The sequence below is a fragment of the Callithrix jacchus genome, chromosome 15, assembly GCF_049354715.1.
Source record: "Callithrix jacchus isolate 240 chromosome 15, calJac240_pri, whole genome shotgun sequence".
Classification (NCBI taxonomy): Eukaryota; Metazoa; Chordata; class Mammalia; order Primates; family Cebidae; genus Callithrix; species Callithrix jacchus.
The window spans coordinates 60,010,569-60,035,993 of NC_133516.1; the positions used below are offsets into that span (position 1 = coordinate 60,010,569).

At 38.3% G+C, this 25,425-nt stretch overlaps 1 protein-coding gene across 17 annotated transcripts in view; it reads left to right on the forward strand.

Moving 5' to 3' along the window:
• The window catches only part of CNTN4 (contactin 4), a 994,033-nt gene that overhangs the window by 800,918 nt on the left and 167,690 nt on the right, over nucleotides 1–25,425 (forward strand). For all 17 annotated transcript variants that reach the window (XM_078351515.1, XM_078351513.1, XM_078351514.1 and 14 more), the window contains 3 exons: nucleotides 994–1,096; nucleotides 4,611–4,795; nucleotides 24,803–24,939. In XM_078351515.1, the coding sequence (XP_078207641.1) occupies nucleotides 994–1,096; nucleotides 4,611–4,795; nucleotides 24,803–24,939 (425 nt within the window). The remainder of the gene's footprint in view (nucleotides 1–993; nucleotides 1,097–4,610; nucleotides 4,796–24,802; nucleotides 24,940–25,425) is intronic.

Consider the following 25,425-nt stretch of genomic DNA (forward strand, 5'->3'; position numbering starts at 1 on the left):
TTGAGGTCAGGAGTTCAAGATCAGCCTGGCCAACATGGTGAAACCTCATCTCCACTAAAAATGCAGAAAGCATTAGCCAGGAATGGTGGTGCACAACTGTAGTCCCAGCTACTTAGGGAGCCTGAGACAGGAGAATCACTTGAACCCAGGAGGTGGCAGTGAGTTGAGATCATGCCACTGTACTCTAGCCTGGGTGATAGAGTGAGACTTCATCTCAAAAAAAAAAAAAAAAAAAGGAAGAAAGAAATAATTGATAAGTATTTAATTACAAAGCAGGACTTAGTTTGTTAAACTGTGTTACCTTGGCCGTAAGTATACAGTCATTTTCCAGGATATGGGAAAATATGACCCTCCAAATGAGTCTGCCATTGGCAAGGTAGGTTTAACTTAAATTTTTTCCATATTTGTGTCCTGTTATTCTTTTTTTCAATGGTCCAAAATGTAATAAAAATACAAGCATTGGATGTTACCTTGCATATACTAATTTATGATTCATTTACATTGGCCTTGGAAATGAAAGTAAAAGTTGTAGCCACAGAATGATTACTCAGAAAAATTATTTTATTATATAGACATAATTATGCATGCAAGTATTTTAAGTACTTTTATTAGTAATATTACAAATTCAAATTTTTCTGCAGTATGCTTCAAAAGAGATAATTTATTTAATTTTCCTGATGACTGGTACTTTATCCCTTTCTCCTTTTGTTCCTTGAGACTGCCTTAAAACAATACTTTTGGGAGGCAAAGTTGTATGCATGGAAAATTTAATCCAGGCAGATGGTATGGTGCTATAATACAAATGTTTCTGTAGCTGTAACTGGGAGAAGAGCCACAATTCATGACTGCTAGAAATAGGACCTGCTTTAAATGAAGGAATTAATTGTGCACGTAATGATGTGCATGAGCATTCTACATTAACAGAAAAATGAGTTTTACATTTTGTACACTTTTAAAGGATCTCCAAGACTTAGCTCCTTTATTTATTCACAGGGGTGATGGGTGAATATGAGCCCAAAATAGAAGTGCAGTTCCCAGAAACAGTTCCGACTGCAAAAGGAGCAACGGTGAAGCTGGAATGCTTTGCTTTAGGAAAGTAAGTTCTGGTTTGTGTTCTTTCTCCTCCTCCTTTCGGCTTGAGCAGGTATAGAGTTTTGTTTTATTTCGTTTGCATTGTTCACCGTGGTGATTTCTGAGGTGACTGAAAAGCAAGTGAAGCCTTTCTCTTTGTAATTCTGTATATGCATCTTGGATTTTGCCCCCTCTCCATGGAGAGAGGACATGTAATGGTGCAAGAAGGATAAGGCTGCCACAACTGACATGGTCACAAAGGAGAGGAGAATGGGCAATTCTGAAAAAGCATTTTGTTCTATTATTATGACCTGTAATGTACATGCTGTCTAACCCAGAATGACAAGAAAACAGTGGCCTCCATTTAGGGTACAGTTAAGCTGACTATTTGGAAAAATATGGACTTTCATTTTGGCCCCAGTTTGTAAAGGATGCATTAGACTTTTCTTGAATTTCTTTTTAAACTGTCAGTCTCTTCTCTCTAGTTTGGATTTCCTTCTGCTCTGGCTAGAGATAGAGTCTGTTTTACAAAGTTGTCCGAAAATTATTTACAACTTTCTTATTCAGTCTAGATTATCTTGAGAACAACCTACTTAGAAACTAGTTAACTTTTCCTTAGAGAATATGTCAGAGGGCATAAAGAACATGAAATGCACATCAGTTGGGATTGCTATTTGCCAGTAACCAGCAATAAAGATTTGGAATAAACAGTATAAACTGTTAAGTGAGAATTTTGACATCTTCTGTGGATTTTAATGATCCATGTCAATCTTTATGACCAGCCCATCTATCTGACCAACCCATTACTAACTCTCTATTCTCTGTGCCCAAATGTTGAATAAGGCAACAACACTAACTTTTTTTTTTTTGGTAGAGGATCTGGTATGTTGCCCAGGCTAGATTCAGACTCCTGCCCTCAACTAATCCTCCTACCTTCACCTGTCAAAGTGCTGGGATTATAGGCCCAAGCCACTGAGCCAGGCAACACTAATTCTACAAATTCTTATATTAGCATGTAATCTATTTTCTTATGATTTTTGTGTTTTACAGCAATCATAAAACAGGTTCCTTTTTTCGTTATATTGTCAGTTGTAATAGAAATGCTGTTTTGGTTTCCGTGTGTTTTCACATCATGACACATAATCTACAGTAGTATCTTTACTTTGGTACAGTACAATACAGTGGTATTTTTTATGTCCTGAAAACTTACCATATTAAATAAATTATGACACACCTATAGATTGAACACTCTACAGCCATTAAAAGTCAAGTTGTAAAACAACATTTAAGACATAGTAAATGCCCATGACTTATTGCCAAGAGAACAAAAGCAGATTGCTGACAGTATGATTACACTTTCCATTTTTAAAGTATTTATGTATGTATAAGCATTTATTTATATGAAATTAAAGATGAGAGCAGGTAACTGGGTAGTCTATACATGCATTTTATGAATTTTGTAAGGTGACACCTTGAAAAATAGTCTGTGAAGAAGGAGCAGAATTCACATTGTTCACATTTCAAAGAAGGCTATGAATTAAACTCTATTCACACTGTTTAAATGGTGCTCGAATAAAAACAAAAAAACCCAAATTGGCTTCTACACAGTCATGTTTGAGTATGTACATCCAGCTGCTGAAACGCATCATTGTTGCCCACTTAAGAGCAGAAAAACTACGTCTCAGAACAGTTACTTTTAAAGCCATGTATTAAGTATGTATCTCATTAGTATAAAGACACCGATTATGTACTTTTCATAGAGGCTTTCTGCATTTTGAGTTAGTGTCTAACGAACTTAAATTCTTTTAAAAGAGTTGATGGCTTTAATGTTTTAAATACCATCTCAGGTTTCCCAGAGAAGATTAGCAAGTCTTTAGTCTAATTACTTCTCTGTGTGTGTTTTTGTGAAAAATAAATAAGTAAATAATTGTATCCCCTGCCAGGAAGCCACAATCTTAAAAGCTCACTAAACCATTGATTTGCAGACTCAACAATGCCCTCTCTGCAATTTAAAATATGTTCTACCAGTTATGGCAGTAGGATGATAGATGCCTTGAGAGTACATAAAGACCTCACAGATGGCGTCTTTCTTTTTCTTACTATTTTAAGTGAAGTTTCCCCAACCCATCTTCCAAATAGATTGCTCTAAGTCGGTAAGGTTCTCAATATATAAATGACAAGGAGAAAAACTATGTTGTTCAAAACAATATACCTTGAGTGAACCCTTCCTCTATGTCAGCAATTAGGTTGTGTCTCTCAAATTTTATGAGTTCGTTATTTCTACTGAATTCATTATTTGAATATTTCTCAAAGTAGGGTACTTGCATTGTTGGTGCATAGATTTATGAAATTTTATTGTTTCTGTTATCTGTTACTGCATAAACCAACTTAAAAGGAACATCAGAACTTTATTCTGTCTTACAATTTGTGGATCAAAAATTCAGACAGGGCTTGGCTGGTTGATTCTGCTGCTTTTAGTGGCATCCTTCAGGTCTTTCAGTAGTATTCAGCGGGCAGATGAACTGGTCTAGAAACTCACAAAAGTCTCACACACATTTCTGGTATTTTGTTGGGGATGTTGAAAGGCTGGTGTTGGATGACTGGGACTGTCATCTGGAAGCCTTATATATGGCCTCTCCTTCCTAGCAGTCTCAAGGTATTCACTTTTCTCATAGGACAGCCCAGGGCTGCCATGAGACAGAAAGTAGAAGCTGTCAGTTTCTTAACACCTGAGCTTTCATCATATAACTTCACTTCTGTCCTATTTATTAGTCAAAGTGGTTAAAAATAGCTACCGGGTTCAAGGGTAGGGGACATAGACCTCATCTCAATGGGAGGAACGTGAAAGAATTGACAGTAATCTTTAATTTGCCACAAATACACATGAACATTTTTATTTTCATATTTTTGATTTAGAAAAAAACATGTATGGGGAAACACATATAACATATACAAATCTGTTTTTATTTCAGTGATGATATTATATAGGAGATAGATCACCTTTTTTGTTTTTTTGGAGATGGAGTCTTGCTCTGTCACCCAGGCTGGAGTGCAGTGATGTAATCTTGGCTCACTGCAACCTTGCTTCCCAGGCTCAAGCTATTCTCCTGCCTCAGCCTCCCAAGTAGCAGGGATTACAGGTGCTTGCCACCATGCCCAGCTAATTGTGTGTGTGTGTGTGTGTATTTTTAGTAGAGGCGAGTTTCACCATGTTGTTCAAACTCCTGACCTCAAGTGATCCACCCACCTCAGCTTCCCTAAGTGCCAGGATTACAGGTGTGAGCCAATGTGCCCTGCTAGATCACCTTATTTAAAGTTAAGAAAAGTTATTTGATTTTAAGAAGAACACTAAATAAATAATATTAGAGATGTGGATATGGTTAAAATTGTAATGGTGACAGATGAATGAATGAACTTTGCAAAACACTTCAAGCTTGTATGTGCAGAACCAAGAAGGAAGGGGTTGTTAGGAGAATAGCTTCAAATAAAAGGTTCAGTTTTCTCTAGTTTGATTCACTCCTTTTCATTCTTACTATCAGTCCAGTACCAACTATTATCTGGCGAAGAGCTGATGGAAAGCCGATAGCAAGGAAAGCCCGAAGACATAAGTCAAATGGAATTCTTGAGATCCCTAATTTTCAGCAGGAGGATGCTGGTTTATATGAATGTGTGGCTGAAAATTCCAGAGGGAAAAATGTAGCAAGGGGACAGTTAACTTTTTATGGTAAGTGTATGTTTTCAGTTTATCATTTATAGTACTACAGAGCTCCCTGATGTTGAAATCATAAGCCGAGAGGCATTCAGACATTTTGGGAGAGATTGTGTAGAATAGGACTGTGTGAAACTCATAGTTTCCTCCATAATTAGCCTTAGTTGATTCTGGGTATGGAGAGTGAGGGTGGGGGGCAAGGATGTTGACAGAGCAGAGAGGAAGACATTAGGCTGATGTGTTTGGAGGATGAGTATTAGTGTGAACACACTTGCAAAGAAGTCTGTTTTTTCCTCTTCACATCAAGCTGTAAACCTGACACAGGAAACATTTTATTTTTCCTGCTCCTGATTTTTCTTTTTTTAAAGCTCTGTGCTTTTCTTCATTAGAATTTTGATTTGAGGCTGTGTTCATCTTTTGTAATTGCTCCTATTTGGTAGCAATTTAATGTGGTACCATGAACATTTCAAAATGCACACTGTCCAAATTTAGTTCTTATCAGAGTGGAACGTGACAAATCTCTCTCACCCCAAAGACTTTTTATGTGCAGCTGCTCCTATTCCAATCAAATCATCAGCATTGATCCAAATAATATAAATGTAAAACCATTAGCACATGGTCATTATTGAGCCCATCTTGGAAACCCTGTTAGGATATTGATTTGAAATCTAGAAAAGGATTTCATTGGATAGGCATTTTGAAAGCAAACTGAGTTCTGCCAAATCTGAGTATGCCAGAATCCCATCTGTCTGGGATGCAGAAAACAAATACTATAGATTGATAATTATTTAAGAATGATTTAAGCAAACAACAACGCATATTAAAATGATGAGAGTAGTGCTGTAGGGCAAGTTGTAGCAAAAGCTTTAAATGTTCTTATTTCTTGGAATAATTGATCTCACAAAAGTCTATTTATTTCACTAATTCTTCTTCCAAAGCATTTTGGTTTTAAGATATAACCAAAGTTCTAAGCTCCCCAGTAGACAGAAGGGAACCCCTCTTGGCTAAGGGGGCCCAGAGTAACATTGAAAGCTGAGTTCTTGGCCATGACTGGATGGTGATGTCAGACACATCTAGTTATACCCACTCCCTCGCTATCCACAATAAGCCTTTCTTCCCTAAGGGCTAAACACAAACTAGCCCTTTAAAAAGACTCCATCACTGATACCAGCCACCTACCTGATGCTGCCCCTTGTTTTTTGCTTAATAAGAGACCACCAACCACAGAATGGTTCTGGTCATTCTGGGAAGGATGTGCAGTGAGGGGTTTCATGTCCACTGGTCTACCTTTTGGTATCATGGGGCCAAAAGCTCCACCCTCAGATGCTAATACTGCCATTTTTCATACACAGAACCTATGAAGGGTTGCACATGCACATGGTTCTCCTTTCATAAATATCCATGGCTCCTCCTGTAGCTTATTAAATATGTATATTCATATTTATATACATGTAAATATGTATATAAATTCATGGCTTCTGTGTATGAAATATACATCTATTCATATGTATATACATATTCATATACATATATGTATATTTCATACACAGAACTCATGAAACTCAGTTGCACATGCACATGGCTCTCCTTTCATAAATATCCATGACTCCTCCTGTAGCTTATTAAATATGTATATTCAGGCACTCCACTCTACAAATTCCTGTTCCCTTTGGCCCTCCTTCAAAGTGCCTGTTTACAGCTTCTGGCCAAAGGAGGCTACACTTCCTACCCGTCAGAATGGTCACCAGACAGGCTAATAAAACTCTTCCTTCCAAAAAAAAAAAGGGAAAGAAATGGAAGGAAGGAATGGAGGGAAAGAAAAAGATAAAGAAAAAAGAAAGGAAGGAAAGAAAAAAGAAAAAGCTATGGACAAAGAATTCTGATCAATAATCACATAACATTTTTTAAACGGTTGATTGGAAACTGGGTGGAGATTTCCACTATCAGCCAACATTCAATGACCTACCATAAGTAACTCAGTATTTTGGACTCACATTCCCCTGATGCAGCTCCTGGGGCAGGAAAACACACAGAGTTCCAGAAAGTATTGCTACTTCACTCGATGAACTGGGCAATAGCTGTTTGAATATATCTGCACTTCTCTTTCATCATTCCTCTGTCTTCAAGAATATTAAAGGACTGACTCTACTCATGCCAGATGGCAGACTTAATATTTAATCTTTGCCTTCTCTTAAACTGTGATAGTTGCTTTCTTATTTGATGGGTTGTGAAACAAAAGACACCAACGGTTAACTGACTGCAAAAGTGTGAGACTGTAAGTTACAGATTTTTTCAGTGAGATGCAATGGCTGTGTGTTTTTACTGTTTAGGGCTCATTTTTCTCCCAATGCAATAACAATTTTTTCTATATCAGATAGGGACAATCTCTAAATATTCAGGTAATTGGCCATTTTCTCCTTTTTCTTAGTTGAATAGACTTCAGTTCAGTGGTGGCTGCTCCTAAATGTATTTGAGTAGCCTAAGTAATTGAATAAAGTCATTTCAACTTTCATGATTTTCTGTTAAGTAAAATTCCTGCTCTCAGTATGTTAAACTGGTATGAAATTTTCTGTAACCAGGGGTCGGCATACTGCTTTCCTGTGGGTTAGAGGTTTCCTGCACTGGAAATAGAGTACACCAGGGTTACTGTTACGGAAAATCAACTTTGTCACTGGCTCCCAGCCCTGTGCAGGGAAATGTTTTTTTCAAGAATGCTGCCCTGGAGATGAAAATCAGGTTCTAACAATGTTTCCTTTTAAATGGAGTTATCTGCAGCCATGCATGTGAAAAAGAGCAGAATAAAATAAAATATGCCTGCTTTCTGAAGATAACTCAGCCTTACCTCACTGGTAACCCACGCTTGGTATTAGAAATGTGTCAGATCAGTTGACTTCCATAGCACTTGGCTATTGCATTTATGTTTATTCTTTTGTTTTTCCTTATCTAGCATATCAGTGACAAAAATTGCCTAATTGTTTTCACTGTCACAGTCACAGGAGAGCTTAATTATACATAAGCACTGGCTGTCATCTTCTATCCTCTCACTTTTTTGTGGTCTGGGTTTTCCCAGTGCTGTGTTTCTAATATCCAGCTGCCTAGGTCTCCAATTTAAATGAATTATTATCATTAAAATCAATGTGTAGATCACAAAAGGCAAGAGAATACCCCAGTGGCTTATCCATGAACATCCTGTCTTTGTTGACAAGACAATTTTTTTTTTTTAATTTTTTATTGGATTTTAGGTTTTGGGGTACATGAGCAGAGCATGCAAGACAGTTGCGTAGCTACGCACATGGCAGTGTGCTTTGCTTTCCTTCTCCCTTCACCCACATTTGGCATTTCTCCCCAGGCTATCCCTCCCCACCTCCCCCTCCCACTGGCCCTCCCCTTTTCCCCCCAATAGACCCCAGTGTTTAGTACTCCCCTCCCTGTGTCCATGTGTTCTCATTTTTCATCACCCGCCTATAAGTGAGAATATGCAGTGTTTTATTTTCTGTTCTTGTGTCAGTTTGCTGAGGATGACCTTCTCCAGATTCATCCATGTCCCTACAAACGACACAAACTCATCATTTCTGATTGCTGCATAATATTCCATGGTGTATATGTGCCACATTTTTCCAATCCAGTCTATTATCAATGGGCATTTGGGTTGATTCCAGGTCTTTGCTATTGTAAACAGTGCTGCAATGAACATTCGTGTACATGTGTCCTTATAGTAGAACGATTTATAGTCCTTTGGATATATACCCAGTAATGGGATTGCTGGGTCAAATGGAATTTCTATTTCTAAGGCCTTGAGGAATCGCCACACTGTCTTCCACAATGGTTGAACTAATTTACACTCCCACCAACAGTGTAAAAGTGTTCCTTTTTCTCCACATCCTCTCCAGCATCTGTTGTCTCCAGATTTTTTAATGATCGCCATTCTAACTGGCGTGAGATGGTATCTCAATGTGGTTTTGATTTGCATCTCTCTGATGACCAGTGACGATGAACATTTTTTCATATGATTGTTGGCCTCATATATGTCTTCTTTCGTTAAGTGTCTGTTCATATCCTTTGCCCACTTTTGAATGGGCTTGTTTGTTTTTTTCCTGCAAATCCGTTTGAGTTCTTTGTAAATTCTGGATATCAGCCCTTTGTCAGATGGGTAAACTGCAAAAATTTTTTCCCATTCTGTTGGTTGCCGATGAGAAACTCTAGTGACTGTTTCTTTTGCCATGCAGAAGCTCTGGAGTTTCATTAGGTCCCATTTGTCTATTTTGGCTTTTGTTGCCAATGCTTTCGGTGTTTTGTTCATGAAGTCCTTGCCTACTCCTATGTCCTGGATAGTTTTGCCTAGATTTCCTTCTAGGGTTTTTATGGTGCCAGGTCTTATGTTTAAGTTTTTAATCCATCTGGAGTTAATTTTAGTGTAAGATGTCAGGAAGGGGTCCAGTTTCTGCTTTCTCCACATGGCTAGCCAGTTTTCCCAACACCATTTGTTAAACAGGGAATCCTTTCCCCCTTGCTTGTTTTTGTCAGGTTTATCAAAGATTGTATAGTTGTAGATATGTTGTGTTGCCTCCAGTGCCTCTGTTTTGTTCCATTGGTCTATATCTCTGTTTTGGTACCAGTACCATGCTGTTTTGATTACTGTAGCCTTGTAGTATAGTTTGAAATCCGGTAGTGTGATGCCCCCCGCTGTGTTCCTTTTGCTTAGAATTGACTTGGCTATGCGGGCTCTCTTTTGGTTCCATATGAAGTTCATGGTGGTTTTTTCCAGTTCTGTGAAGAAAGTCAATGGTAGCTTGATGGGGATAGCGTTGATTCTGTAAATTACTAGCCATTTTCACGATATTAATTCTTTCTAATCATGAACATGGAATGTTTCTCCATCTGTTTGTGTCCTCTCTGATTTCGTTGAGCAGTGGTTTGTAGTTCTCCTTAAAGAGGTCCCTTATGTTCCTTGTGAGTTGTATTCCAAGGTATTTTATTCTTTTTGTAGCAATTGTGAATGGCAGTTCGTTCTTGATTTGGCTTTCTTTAAGTCTGTTATTGGTGTAGATGAATGCTTGTGATTTTTGCACATTGATTTTATAAGGATATAAGTCTCAGGAGAGACTTTGCTGAAGTTGCTTATCAGTTTCAGGAGTGTTTGGGCTGAGGCGATGGGGTCTTCTAGGTATACTATCATGTCATCTGCAAATAGAGACAATTTGGCTTCCACCTTTCCTATTTGAATACCCTTTATTTCTTTTTCTTGCCTGATTGCTGTGGCTAGAACTTCCAGTACTATATTAAATAGGAGTGGTGAAAGAGGACATCCTTGTCTAGTGCCAGATTTCAAAGGGAATGCTTCCAGTTTTTGCCCATTCAGTATGATATTGGCTGTTGGTTTGTCATAAATAGCTTTTATTACTTTGAGATACGTTCCATCGATACCAAGTTTATTGAGGGTTTTTAGCATAAAGGGCTGTTGAATTTTGTCAAAGGCCTTCTCTGCATCAATTGAGATAATCATGTGGTTTTTGTCCTTGGTTCTGTTTATGTGGTGAATTACGTTGATAGACTTGCGTATGTTGAATCAGCCTTGCATCCCCGGGATGAATCCTACTTGATCATGATGAATAAGTTTTTTGATTTGCTGTTGCAATCGGCTTGCCAATATTTTATTGAAGATTTTTGCATCTATGTTCATCATAGATATTGGCCTGAAGTTTTCTTTTCTTGTTGGGTCTCTGCCGGGTTTTGGTATCAGAATGATGTTGGTCTTGTAAAATGATTTGGGAAGGCTTCCCTCTTTTTGGATTGTTTGGAATAGTTTCAGAAGAAAGGGTACCAGCTCCTCTTTGTGTGTCTGGTAGAATTCGGCTGTGAATCCATCTGGACCTGGGCTTTTTTTGAGTGGTAGGCTCTCAATTGCTGCCTCGACTTCTGACCTTGTTATTGGTCTATTCATAGTTTCAGCTTCCTCCTGGTTTAGGCTTGGGAGGATGCAGGAGTCCAGGAATTTGTCCATTTCTTCCAGGTTTACTAGTTGATGTGCATAGAGTTGTTTGTAATATTCTCTGATGATGGTTTGAATTTCTTTGGAATCTGTGGTGATTTCCCCTTTATCATTTTTTATTGCATCTATTTGGTTGTTCTCTCTTTTATTTTTAATCAGTCTGGCTAGTGGTCTGTCTATTTTGTTGATCTTTTCAAAAAACCAGCTCTTGGATTTATTGATTTTTTGAAGGGTTTTTCGTGTCTCAATCTCTTTCAGTTCAGCTCTGATCTTAGTTATTTCTTGTCTTCTGCTGGGTTTTGAGCTTTGTTGATCTTGCTCCTCTAGCTCTTTCAATTTTGACGATAGGGTGTCAATTTTGGATCTCTCCATTCTCCTCATATGGACACTTATTGCTATATACTTTCCTCTAGAGACTGCTTTAAATGTGTCCCAGAGGTTCTGGCATGTTGTGTCTTCGTTCTCATTGGTTTCGAAGAACTTCTTTATTTCTGTCTTCATTTCATTGTTTACCCAGTCAACATTCAAGAGCCAGTTGTTCAGTTTCCATGAAGCTGTGCGGTTCTGGATTGGTTTCTGTATTCTGAGTTCTAACTTGATTGCACTATGGTCTGAGAGGCTGTTTGTTATGATTTCAGTTGTTTTGCATTTGTTGAGCAGTGCTTTACTTCCAATTATGTGGTCAATTTTTGAGTAGGTGTGATGTGGTGCTGAGAAGAATGTGTATTCTATGGATTTGGGGTGGAGAGTTCTGTAAATGTCTATCAGGTTTGCTTGCTCCATGTCTGAGTTCAAGCCCTGGATATCCTTGTTGATTTTCTGTCTGGTTGATCTGTCTAATATTGACAGTGGAGTGTTAAAGTCTCCCACTATTATTGTTTGGGAGTCTAAGTCTCTTTGTAAGTCATTAAGAACTTGCCTTATGTATCTGGGTGCTCCTGCATTGGGTCCATATATGTTTAGGATCGTTAGCTCTTCTTGTTGTATCGATCCTTTTACCATTATGTAATGGCCTTCTTTGTCTCTTTTGATCTTTGTTGCTTTAAAGTCTATTTTATCAGAGATGAGAATTGCAACTCCTGCTTTTTTTTGCTCTCCATTTGCTTGGTAAATCTTCCTCCATCCCTTTATTTTGAGCCTTTGTGTATCCTTGCATGTGAGATGGGTTTCCTGGATACAGCACACTGATGGGTTTTGGATTTTTATCCAATTTGCCAGTCTGTGTCTTTTGATTGGTGCATTTAGTCCATTTACATTTAGGGTTAATATTGTTATGTGTGAATTTGATACTGCCATTTTGATGCTAAGTGGCTGTTTTGCCTGTTAGTTGTTGTAGATTCTTCATTATGTTGATGTTCTTTGGCATTTAGTGTGATTTTGAAATGGCTGGTACTGGTTGTTCCTTTCTATGTGTAGTGCCTCTTTTAGGAGCTCTTGTAAAGCAGGCCTGGTGGTGACAAAATCTCTGAGTACTTGCTTGTTCGCAAAGGATTTTATTCTTCCTTCACTTCTGAAGCTCAGTTTGGCTGGATATGAAATTCTGGGTTGAAAGTTCTTTTCTTTAAGAATGTTGAATATTGGCCCCCACTCTCTTCTGGCTTGCAGGGTTTCTGCCGAGAGATCTGCTGTGAGTCTGATGGGCTTCCCTTTGTGGGTGACCTGACCTTTCTCTCTGGCTGCCCTTAGTATTTTCTCCTTTATTTCAACCTTGTTGAATCTGACGATTATGTGCCTTGGGGTTGCTCTTTTTGCAGAATATCTTTGTGGTGTTCTCTGTATTTCCTGCATTTGAGTGTTGGCCTGTCTTGCTCGGTGGGGGAAATTTTCCTGGATGATGTCCTGAAGAGTATTTTCCAGCTTGGATTCATTCTCTTCGTCCCCTTCTGGTACACCTATCAAACGTAGGTTAGGTCTTTTCACATAGTCCCACATTTCTTGGAGACTTTGTTCATTCCTTTTTAGTCTTTTTTCTCTAATCTTGGTTTCTCGTTTTATTTCATTGAGTTGGTCTTCAACTTCAGATATTCTTTCTTCTGCTTGGTCAATTCGGCTATTCAAACTTGTGCATGCTTCGCGACGTTCTCGTATTGTGTTTTTCAGCTCCTTTAATTCATTCATATTCCTCTCTAATTTATCCATTCTTGTTATCGTTTCCACATTTCTTTTTTCAAGTTTCTTAGTTTCTTTGCATTGATTTAATAATACATGTTCTTTTAGCTCACAAAAGTTTCTCATTATCCACCTTCTGAAGTCTAATTCCGTCATTTCCTCACAGTCATTCTCCGTCCAGCTTTGTTCCCTTGCTGGTGAGGAGTTTTGGTCCTTTCTAGGAGGCGAGGTGTTCTGGTTTCGGGTGTTTTCCTCCTTTTTGCGCTGCTTTCTTCCCATGTTTGTGGATTTATCCGCTTGTCATCTGCGTAGTTGCTGACTTTTCGATTGGGTCTCTGAGTGGACACCCAGATTGTTGATGATGAAGTGTTTCTGTTACTTGGTTTTCCTTCTATCAGTCTAGCCCCTTCGCTGTACGACTGCTGAGGTCCACTTCAGGCCCTGCTTGTCTGGGGTGCACCTCTAGCAGCTGTGGCACAGCGAGGGATGCTACCAGTTTCTTTTTCTGCTATCTTTGTCCCAGGATGATGCCTGCCAAATGTCAGTCTTTTGGATATAGAGGGGTCAGGGAGCTGCTTGAGGAGACAGTCTGTACTTTATAGGAGCTCAATTGCTGAGCTGTGAGCTCTGTTGTTCATTCAGGGTTGTTAGGCTGCTATGTTTGATTCTGCTGCAACAGAGCTCATTATAAAAACCCTTTTATTCTCAAATGCTCTGTGGTGGGGGGTTTGGGCTTTATTTTTGGATGTCCGTTGACGTGTCCTGCCCAGCTAGGAGGCAGACTAGCCACTGTTTGCCTGCCGAGGCTCCGCCCTGCTGTTGTGTGGTTCGCCCTGTTGCTGCAGGCTCTGCTGTTCTGCGGTTCGCCCTGTTGCTGCAGGCTCTGCTGTTCTGCTGTGGTCTCCGCCATGCCCTGCGGTGGAGTCTCTCTGTTGTAGCAGGTTGCCTCGGCAACGGCAGGCTGCGTCAGCAGTGGGCGTGTATCTCAGTAGAAACGGGTTGCCTCGGCAACGGCTGGCTGCGTCAGCAGTGGGCGTGTATCTCAGTTGGGGCGGGTTGCCTCCGTAATGGTGGACGCCCCTCCCCCACAGAGCATCTCGGACCATCTGCATGGGGATTGTTTGAAATCGTGGTTTTGTTCGTCCCACTGGGCTACCCCAGACGCTCTGTCTCTGCAATCCCCTGGGCTGGCCCACTGTCCAAGTCTCGTTCAGTCTCAAGTCCAGCCCTCTCAAGTCTCAGGTTGCCGGTTCAACAGGGCACCCAGACAAGCACGCCCTGTGGGAAGCGCTGGGTAGGGCCAGCCGCCACCGTCCCGGCTGCCGGCTTCGCCAGGCAGAGATACTGCCTGGCGTCCCGCATCTCCTTTATACTTGGGAATTTCCCCATTCTGTGGGCAACAACGATCAGTCTGGAAATGCAGCTCTGACTCACCTCTCCGCAGATTCAAGGAGAGCTCCAATCCTGGGTTGTTCTCACAGCGCCATCTTGAGTCCTCCCCCGACAATTTCTTACATTAAGGTGTGCTACCCTTAAGTATTATAGACCATGGGTAACATGCTTCTCTGGGTTCCAAGTTGTTGTATTCCATTCACAAGTGTGCTACCTCCTATTCAGGACTGGCAAAATGGCAATTTTTTTTCTTCTTGCCTTAAAACCACTTTACCTTCTTTCAAAGGCCTGCTGGGCATGATCATTGTTCTCAGTATCTGAATAATGGAAGCCCTATTGACAGTTGGTTTGTCCCTACTGTGGCCATGTCTTTAAGTTAGCCTGTGCTACTCATGTTTAATATGTATGAAGAACTGAAACAAATTCAGACAGATCATTTTTACCCTACCCCATTCTTCCCAATTTATTTTTGTTATAACCTGTACTTGGCTATCATGGTCTAATTGAATCTACTTTTCTCAATCTTTTTTGGCATAAAAACTTACTAAAAATAGATTTATTTTCAGTGGTAAAATGCTGTGGATCTTTGTTACTAAAGATAAACATTTTCCAAAATGACTTTAATACATTATTTACTCGTTTCACAAATTTTTTTTTTATTGCTGCCATGTGGGAGGCATTGTGATGCATTAGGGCTGCAAAACAAAATGTCTGCCCTCAAAGACCTAATATTTTACCGGAAGTTAACAGAAGTACACTATTAAGCCAATAAATTAACTAGAAAATTTTATTTTCTGGTAAGAGTGATAAAGAACATAATTAGGTTGTCTGACCAGGAGCAGTGGCTCACGCCTATAATCTGAGCATTTTGGAAGGCCAAGATAGGTGAGTCACTTGAGGCCAGGAGTTCAAAACCAGCCTGGCCAATATGGTGGCTCTGCTGAAATATACAAATTAGCTGGATGTGGTGGTGGTGCATGCTGGTGGTCCCAGCTATTCGGAAGGCTGAGGCAGAAGAATCACTTGAACCCCAGGGGTGGATTGTGCAGTAAGCTGAGATTGTGCCTCTGCACTCCAGCCTGAGCACCAGAGCAAGACTCCATCTCAAATAAATAAATAAGTAATTAGATTGACATAATAGAAAGTAGCTGAGAGCAAGGGAAAGATTTTTTAAGATGAGGCAGTCAGGAAAGATTTATCTGAGAATTACCCTCTAACCCAAAACCTAAAGGAGGAAAATGAGCTAGGCTTTCAAGGGGAAGTGCATTCCTGGCAGATGAGGAAGTGCAAAGGCTCTGAGGCAGAAAACTACTTGATATGCTGTGCTTGATATGTAGAAGGGAAGTCAATGTTAACTTAATTGTAGTGAGCAAGGGTCAAAGGTTTGAAACATAGGAAGGCGACAGACTGCATTACTTTGTAAGCCAGGCACAGAGTTTGGGTTTTATTCTCTGAGTATAATGGGAAGCCATTACAGCATTTCAAGGCAGGAGCATTACTCAATTTGATTAATGTTTTTAAAAGATCATTCAGGTTGTTTTGTGGTAAATGGATGATTGGAAACCAAGAGCAAAGAGTGACAACTAGTTAGGAGGCCATTGCCAATATCCAGGTGAGAGACATTGTTGGTTAGGACTTAAGAGAAGAGAAATGGAGAGACTTGAGATATATTTTGGAGTTAAAGCCAATAGGATATTCTCATTTCATTCTACATCTGTCTAGTTTATAGATATGGAAATTAAGTCCCAAGGAGATTAAAGTAATTGATTTAAACTTATACAGTAAAAAACAGAGCTAGATTTCAAATGCTGTGCTAGAGGGTCTGAAACTTCAGTTTGCATTAGAATAACTTAGAAGTCTTATTACAACACAGAATTCTGGGTCCCATTCTATGTTCCCAGTGGGAACATACCAGGTGGAGGCTTTGATTTGGTAAGTCCAGGATAGGACCAAGAATTTGCATTTCTAGTAAGTTCCCAAGTGATGTTGATGCTACTTGTCTGGGAACCACATGGTGAGAACCATTGCTCTATGCTTAGGCTGTCCCACATGGTATCATGTAGCTGAAGATTAAATTACATGCAAAAGAAGGTGTTCTGACTACCCTGGAAAGCTACAGCTTACTGTCACATCAGGCATTGTAGCCAGTCTACACAAAGTAGAATGAGAATGCTAAGGCAATTATCTTTGAAGAAAGGAAAGAGCAATATAAAATGGATTTAATTCTCTTGATAATTATTCTCTTTCCACTTCATTATGTCTCTGTAGTCACTTCCTTTTTGCCCAAAAAGACTGATAGAATTACAGTCATCATTTAATAGAATGAAGTGTGAACTAAAAGAGCCTGATGTTTAATATTGTTGTACAATTTCTTCTCTTTGTAACAGGTGTTATAAGAGTAAAATCATCTTCATAATTAGGAAATGAGGAATCTAATATTTGAGTAGTAAACAAGGCTGTATTTCACAGTATCCAATAATACCAATAATACTTAAGCCAGAAGTAACTGTGAGGGCTAAACCTTTGATTTTTATAATTAAAAAAAATAAGATCCAGAGATATAAAATAACTTATTTAAGGTAATGCAATGAATGGAAATCACAGCTAGAACTGCTTTTTTTCCTGCTAATCTATATGTGTTACTTTTCCTGCCAGTACAACATTTTAATAAAACAGGTAAAATAAAATAAAAATTAATCAATTACCCCGATACTCTATGACCAGTTTCACAAATGAAAACATCTGGACAAACAACTGACCTTTTCACTTTCTATTTTCAAAGTTGGTCACCTGATTATTGAGTCCAAAAAAAGCTCTTGTTTTCTTCTTCAAATTACATATAAGACTAAATGTCTAGACCCTTTGTGCTACAGTCCTTTGCCTCTAAAGGCAAAACTGTAGGCTTGATGGCACTGCAAATGGTGTTTGAGTATCTCTAAGGTCATCAATAAGGGAATACTGAAGCATCTTTCAGCAGAGCGTACTAATTCCCCATGGATGTGCCATGTATGTGTGATCACAAGATAAGATTCAGCCCTGCAAAGAGGCTTAAAGGACAGAGTGACCAAAAATTGAACACAGTAGTTGAGGTAATTTCACAGTGGAGCAAGAGTCTGCTTAATTGTCCTAGACAGTACTGATATTGATACTCTCAATTCCCCTGAGTGTCACTTAAGTCAACAATTTTTGTTTCTTTCTTTCATCTGGTAGTTTCAATAAAGTATGTTGCTGCAGTTTTCAAGGAGTACACATTGAGCATATGTGTGAATAATGGAGAGAATTATAAAGCTACCCTGTAGCTTTCCAGGGTAGTCAGAACACCTTTTGAATGTAATTTAATCTTCAGCTACACGATACCATGTGGGACAGCCTAAGCATAGAGCAATGGTTCTTACCATGTGGTTCCCAGACAAGTGGCATATAGGAATGGAGGCATAAAGTCCTCACCTAATGAGAAACTTTAAGCCATGAAAGAAAGAGTCATATTAAGGACAATATATTGAAATGGAATTCAACTCTTGCTCTGTAGTGTCAGAGAAGGCAAAATGTCACAGTTACATATTTTTTATTCCTCAATGAATATTGTTTAAATTTACTGATAGGAGGTTTTGCTTAAGTTGATTCATTTATCTAAAAGTTCCTCTGCTTGTCTAAGCAGGAGTTCTCAAACTGTTGGTTTAAGGACTCCTTTTTACCCTGAAAAATTATTGGGTACCACAAAGATCTTTTTTGTTTATGTGAGTTATAGCTACCATATATACCATATTATTAATTTAAACTGAGAATTTAACTTAGAACTTAATTTACTTTAAAATGACGAAATACAACCAGCATATGTTAGAAATATTTAACATGAGAAAACTGACTATACTTTTCCCAAAAAAAAAAAAAATGAAAAGAGTTGCATGGTTTATATTTTTGCAAATTTCTTTAATGTCTGTCTTACTAGAATAAAGGTGCATTCTCCTATATACTTCTGTATTCAATCTGTCATGATGTGTTGTTTCAATTGAAGTATATGAAGAAAATCTAGTCTGACACATACATAATTGGAAAGAGAAGACATAATGGACTCCCTGAAGGGAACTTGGGGACCTATAGGGCTTCTTAGACTGCACTAAGAAGGATATTAAGAAGGATATATCTAATATATCCACTATTAGGAAGGATATATCTAAAAGAGTACTCCCATTGTTATTTGCAGTAGGGTTGGGCATTTTTTGAGAGGTTCTGGAGAGAGAATGGATGTGGGAGCCAAGCAGACCTGTGTATCATTGCTAACTGAGTCACTGTCTGAATCTGGATGTTAATGTCTCTGTGCCTCATCTATAAAATGAATGTAGGCTGAGCGCGGTGGCTGATGCCGAGGTGGGTGGATCACGAGGTGAAGAGATTGAGACCATCCTGGCCAACACGGTAAAACCCCGTCTCTACTAAAAATACCAAAAAATTAGCTGAGTATAGTGATGTGCACCTGTAGTCCCAGCTACTGGGGAGGCTGAGGCAGGAGAATTGCTTGAACCCGGGAGGCGGAGGTTGCAGTAAGCCGAGGTCGCGCCACTCCACTCCAGCCTGGTGCCTGGTGATGGAGTGAGACTCTGTCTCAAAAATAAATAAATAAATAAATAAATAAATAAATAAAAATAAAATGAATGTAAGTCCACTTAACCTGCACATTATTATGAGATTTAGAAATGATGTGCATAAAGTGATGTTGATTAGGTATTCCACATGTTAGTAATTTTCATTATTGCTTGCATTTGGGACTGAACTCAAGGTGGACAAGGGAAAGAGAAGATTCAGCCCAGTAAGAGCAGATTTAGGTAAATACTAGGTAAAGGCTTTGAAGATTAATAATAAATTTTAAAAAGATATATAAAGAAATTAATCTATATATGGGTAGAGTCATAGCTTGATTGATCTGGGTCTAATTGAGTAAATCAGGTTCAACAGCCTTTTTAAAAATATTGCTGATTTACAATTTTTAAAATTCTATAACTCACTTGTAAAGTTCTGAACTGGCTTATTGGAGTGGAGAACAAAGGCCCTTATTCACCAGGACCTGTGAATTCACTGGGCATAGTTGGAGAGAAAGTAAGAGATGTAGGTAAAACCAGATGGCAGATGGTATTTATTAATTTATTTTTGAGACAGGGTCTCACTCTGTCACCCAGGCTGGAGTACAGTGGTATGATCCCAGCTCACTGCACTCTCCACCTTCTGGACTCAAGTGATTCTTGTGCCTCAGCCTCCTGAATAGCTGAGACTACAGACGCACATTATCATGCCTGGCTAATTTTTGTATTTTTAGTAGAGACGGGGTTTCATCATGTTGGCCAGGCTGATTTTGAATTCCTGACTTCAGGTAATCCACCTGCCTTGGCCTCCCAAAGTGCTGGAATTACAGGCATGAGCCACTGCACCTGGCCAGATGGCAGAAGACTTTGAATATTTAGTCTTACGATATAAGGTAATGATAATGTTCTCCTTTTTGTAACATTTGCAACATTTACAGGAGGCAAAGCACATTCACAAATCTTATTCATTATCTTAAACACAGATTACTTCCTACGGTTATATTTGTTTTATGTATTGATGAATACCTATTAATAGAAATATGGCTGTTTTGAGTTGCCTTCTAGTATATCTTCATATAGTTGGTTTTTATATTCTGACTTGAGTTTACCATTGCTATCTATAAAAGGATTGGCCTGATGGCATCTCCCATACCATTGCCAGAAGCAAGTCAGTTGTAACTTCTGTAGAGATGAAGAAACCATAAATAAGAGTGTCTGAATGAAGTGCAAATTAATAGAAAAACTAGGAGAACTATGAATCCGGTTGGTTTAAGAGACAATCTAAAGGCTAAAGGCTTCACTTATTAAAATCAGAAGGAATGTTAGACCTCATTCAGTCCAAACGTCTCTGAGTTCAAAGAGAAAACAGATACCCAGTCTTCAGACTGCATTTCCAAAGCTGTTCTTACAAAACAAGTTATCAGCAAATATCAGCAAAGTATGTGTATGTTTAATTCTCAAGGTACTTTTTTTAACATGAAATTTTACAAGAAATTCTCCATACTTAATATAAAGCAAGGCTGCTTTGTATTAAATTAAGCCGCTTTGCTGTGTATTAAATACTGAGAATTTGAATGAATGTTGAAGGGCGTAACTTCCAAGAACCCTTGGAACTTCATGGAATTGAGTTTGAAGACCCCTGTGAGGAGACCAACTGGTGTTGTGTGGGGAGTGGATGAGAGTCTGAAGCCAGAGAAGTGCAGATTGTCAGTGCTGAACAAACACCAAAGCTTGACCTTGCCCTAAATGCAATATGCATATTTCTTGTAAAGTTGGTCCTTCTTTTAGTGACTTCTGCCAATTGGAAGTCAGGGGTTTAAGTCTGTAATAATAAACTGGTAGACTCTCTTAAGTAGCACTGGAAAAATGAGTACTTCTAGTGCCAATACTGGGAACATTGAATTTGAGGTAAAGTGAGAATATCTTGATGATTCTGTCAATTGTATAAGAATCCCAGGCTGGAGATAAAAATTGGGAAGCATCTCTATATAGGTGTAAACTGAAGCCAAGTAATTATCTCCAGGCTCATGAACTCTACTATCATTAAAATTCTTAAGCAACGTCAATGAAACTCTTGCATTCCCTGGAGATGATTCATCTTCTCTAAAATTGTGTAAGCAACCAGAAATAACTGTGGATGTCTCCAGGTCATCTTTGTGATAGTAATTTAGAGAGTTTTTTTTTTTTGTTTTTTGTTTTTGTTTTTTTGCCATCGTATCCTTTCAATTTTTAAATTTCTAAGGTCTGAAGAATATGTTGGCATTTCTTTCTTTTAGAAATTTCTGTTTTTAGAAAATCGAAGAGTTAAATACTCCTGAGAATTGTTTGACCCCCTGAATTTAAATTATATCTGCCTGCAGTTTAAATTATTATTGAATAAAATGCTTGCCCAATTCCAATGGCTGGAATACACAAATGTTGATTTAGGTAATTTCTGGCAGCTATTGAACAAAAGATTGAAATGAAGAGATTGTTTATGTATCCAAGAGACAAACAGTGTCACAGGGTCAAATCTCAGCACAACCGTTTAACCTTATATTTGAATTTGTAGTTTGAGAACAAGACTTAAGGAGTCCTAGAAGAATTCTTTTTTTTCAAATCTTGAAAGAATATGGAAGTTCAAAACAGATGGTTCTCTTTTAATATGTTAATGTGTTTAACTCTGTTTAATATGTGAGATCTGCATATATTACCCCCCAAAAAAGACATTGAGAAATGGCTTCTGAAATAATAGTACTGAACTAACCTGTTCAGACCTTCTTCTGAGCTGATACAGGTTGAGTATCTCTTACCTGAAATACTGGGGACTAGAAGTGTTTCAGATTTTAGACTTTTTAGGATTTTGACATATTTAGACCCAAGCCTATACATGAAGTTTATTTATGTTTTACGTATATCTTATACACATAGCCTGAAGGCAATTTATATAATATTTTAATATTTTGGATAATTTCATATATAAAACAAAGTTTTCACTGTATTTGACTATGACCAGTCTTATGAGACCAGTTGTGAAATTTTCCACTTGTGGCATCATGGTAGCGCTCAAAAAGTTTTGAATTTTAGAGCATTTCAGATTTTAGATCTTCAGATTAGGGATGTTTAATTTGTGTTTAGATATGGAGTTGTAAAATGAAGTTGAACCTTGATATTAAGCGATAAATACCCTGTACTCAATGCATTATCACAGAAGGGGGAGGGGCTAATGATATCTCTTATAATATGCTAAACTGGGATTTTTATTATCAAAGGACTTTGAACTAGGTAAGCCCCCCAAAAAAATAAAGATATATGAGCCATTTTCATCAAGCACACGACTTCATTTATTTTAGTACAAAAAACTCACTTAGATATGATTCATCCAATCTAAGTGTGCAAGAGTGAAAACCTTTACTACGTGAGCTTTTGCTTTGTAGATTTGCAATTGGCATGTTAAGATAAAGACTATCTTTCTTTGTCATGTATATAAAATAATATTTCATTTCTGATTTTTATAAGCCCATGTTCAGATATGTACTTTGAGAGGCAAATGTTTATATCAGTTCAAATTTGTCCTCTATGAATTAATTTTACTTTAAAAACAAAGAAAGTACCAGGTGATCTCTCACAGACACTGAATTTGTTGTTATTTTACCTTGGCCAGCACAAATAACTACCACTGAGTATTCCTTTCCAACTCCTTGACCTCCATAACCCTGTGGGAAGAGACGAGCCCTTCTGTGCTTAACTAGTTAGAATGTCGCAAGGTCTTTTCAAAATTCTCTCCAGTCTCTCCCTTCTCTGCCCCACCTGCTTTTTGAGATTGCAAGGTTTTGCTTCCAGCTTTCTGCATTTTTGAAAGAAAGCAATAAGTAAGCCCAAGTGTTACAGGAAATCCATGACATTGAAGTTTCTGTCTCTGTATGTGGTTTTGATGTTTCCTTTTTGAACTTCAACTTGACAATGCTTCATAAGTTACATTTGCCCTTCCATCTTTTTTTCCTCCCTCTCTTTCAAAAGTTTGGCTTTGTTGTTAATATTCCACACAGATTTCTGTGGCTTTTCTTGTTTGCTTTGTTTTCGTGGACTCTGTAGGGGGTAAATATTCAGCAGGTTGAATGTGAAATTAGGCATACAACTACATTAGCCCTATCAGGGTTACACATCAAATTCTCCAAGCTGAGAACCTTTTTAGCTTCCTTTGCATTAGCAGCAGGAAGATAAAGAACAAGGAAGACTTGCAGCTCTTTTCAGGATTAGGTTATAACCCTTCATTCAAGTTAATGCTTGTTGATGTTCTAAATTTTTTTGAAGTTGACCCTTTTGGCCTCTCCTCATATGCAGCAAGGCATCATCCCATCAGTAGAGGATTTGTGAAACTGTGTTTTGCTCCTTGAAAATCATAAAATTGCTTATAGATGAGAAAAGAAAAAAAGCAGCATTTATTCAAGGGCCTAGAGACCTCTGCTGGTGAAGTGACTTGTTGAGCATTTTTCTAGTTTTGTTTATTATTGAAAAGGTAAAATATATAGCTTGGCCTCAACAGTAGCCATTTCCTTTTCAATTAAATTATGGATGATTTGACGCCTGGTTGAAGGAAGATGCTGAGGTCAAGTCAGCTGGAAGAGATGTTAAGAATAATGAGTAGCATCTCCTAATTAAATACTGATATCAACTTTGATTATTAGGTTTACCTTGATAGGCATTACCCTGTAGAAATGCCCTCTGAACACATTAAATTCCAGAATGACAGCTATGGTTATCTTCTGCATGACTTTGGGCTGAAGGTCTTCTAACTAAATATGTTTATCGTTATTCTTAATGGCATGAATTGTGCTTGAGGCAAGATTTGATATTTATGAAGACTTTTTATGGAACGTGGAATTAACATTGTCTTTATATCTATTGAAAATAAGGAAAGAAAATGTGACTTCAATGAAGTACAGAAAATATGGTATCATTTGGGTGGCAGGAGTAGTGGATGGCAGTGGGCAGTGAGGGAATTAAGTGCTGCTTTGAATTCCTGTGTTAGACTGTGGGCAGGACTTTGTTTCCTGAGAAGGTTTGATAAAAATCAGAACTCATTTAAAGAGTTGGGCTTCTAGCATCATATTCCTGTAGATAACATTCTGTCAATATGAAATCAATAATCAACAATGATGATTGTCTTAAAGGAGAAAGCAGTCACAAAATTTATCTATACAACATGTGTGAGTGAAGTACATTAGTTAGGGTCATGCTAAGCTATTCTAACAAAGGAGACTCCAAAATAAAGTAGCTTAGATAAGAAGTTTATTTGTCTCCCACATTATTTTCCCCAAAACTGGCAGGTGGGTGTGGAGCTGCTTTGCTCCACATGGTCATTCATGGTCCAAGGCTGACAGGTCAGCATTTTCATCCTATGTAGCTTCCATGTCTGCAACCAAGGCTATTTCAATTGTCAGTTTTTTCCAGCCAATGTGAAGGGGCAAGAAGAGGTTAGGGAAAGTATCGTATAGTAAATAACCCGGAAGTTGCTGTCACCGCTTTCACATATATACAGTTGGCATGAACTTGGTTACATGATTACCTCTAGCTGCAGAGCAATCTGGCAAATGTAGTGCATACTTGGGAATACACCAGCCCAATCAAAAGTAGGAGGAGGGTGATGGGAAGATACTCTCTACTGAAAGGGAAAAAGGAATAATAGAGTAATAGATACTTACAGGAGAGGGACAGTTAGTTTTGCCATATGATATTTGTAGTTTTATCCATTTTGCCCTTAGATATTAAAAGACCACAATATGAACTACAAAAACAGTATTCACAGTAGGGTATGTGCACCTCCCTGAACGTCTACTTAGCCTTGTTATTTGCATAGCATCTGGAAAAGGAATTTTATTATAAGTGTGTTTTTGTTCTTTGATTGCATATGATAAAAATAGATTGAGTATACTCTGAATATACACCTTTTCTCTGCCTTTTGAACTGCTATAGCCCAACCTAATTGGATTCAAAAAATAAATGATGTTCACGTGGCCATGGAAGAAAATGTCTTCTGGGAATGTAAAGCAAATGGGAGGCCTAAGCCTACATACAGGTGGCTAAAAAATGGTGAACCTCTGCTAACTCAGGTAAGCAAATTAATGGTAGCTGTGTCTTAGTCTTGACTCTCGTGTGTAATATGGCCTCACTGCCGTGGAAACATGAGAATGGCAAATTGTTTCTAAAATAATACACAATGAAACACCAGTATCGTGGAAAAAGTGAGAGTGAATTCAACTGACAAATAGAAAGTGCACGTAAATTCAATTCTCCAGTCTTCAATTAAGTTCTTGTACTGGATCTTTGGTCTTCAAAGATTCATATCTGTGGCTTTATAGTGGGAAAGTTATGCAGAAGGTCTGGAACATGTAATTGTGCTAAGATACAAAGGAAGATACATTCCAGGATCCACTACGAGAAAAGTGGTATTGACACAATACAGGATGTCCAGCTAAGTAGAGAAACACTCTGACAAAAGAAATCTGAGTGAAGCAGGGGCAGAATGGGAGACCCTGAGAATGAGGAACAATTGTGTCCAATTTTATTTTCCTTATGTATTTTCCTACTGAACTTCA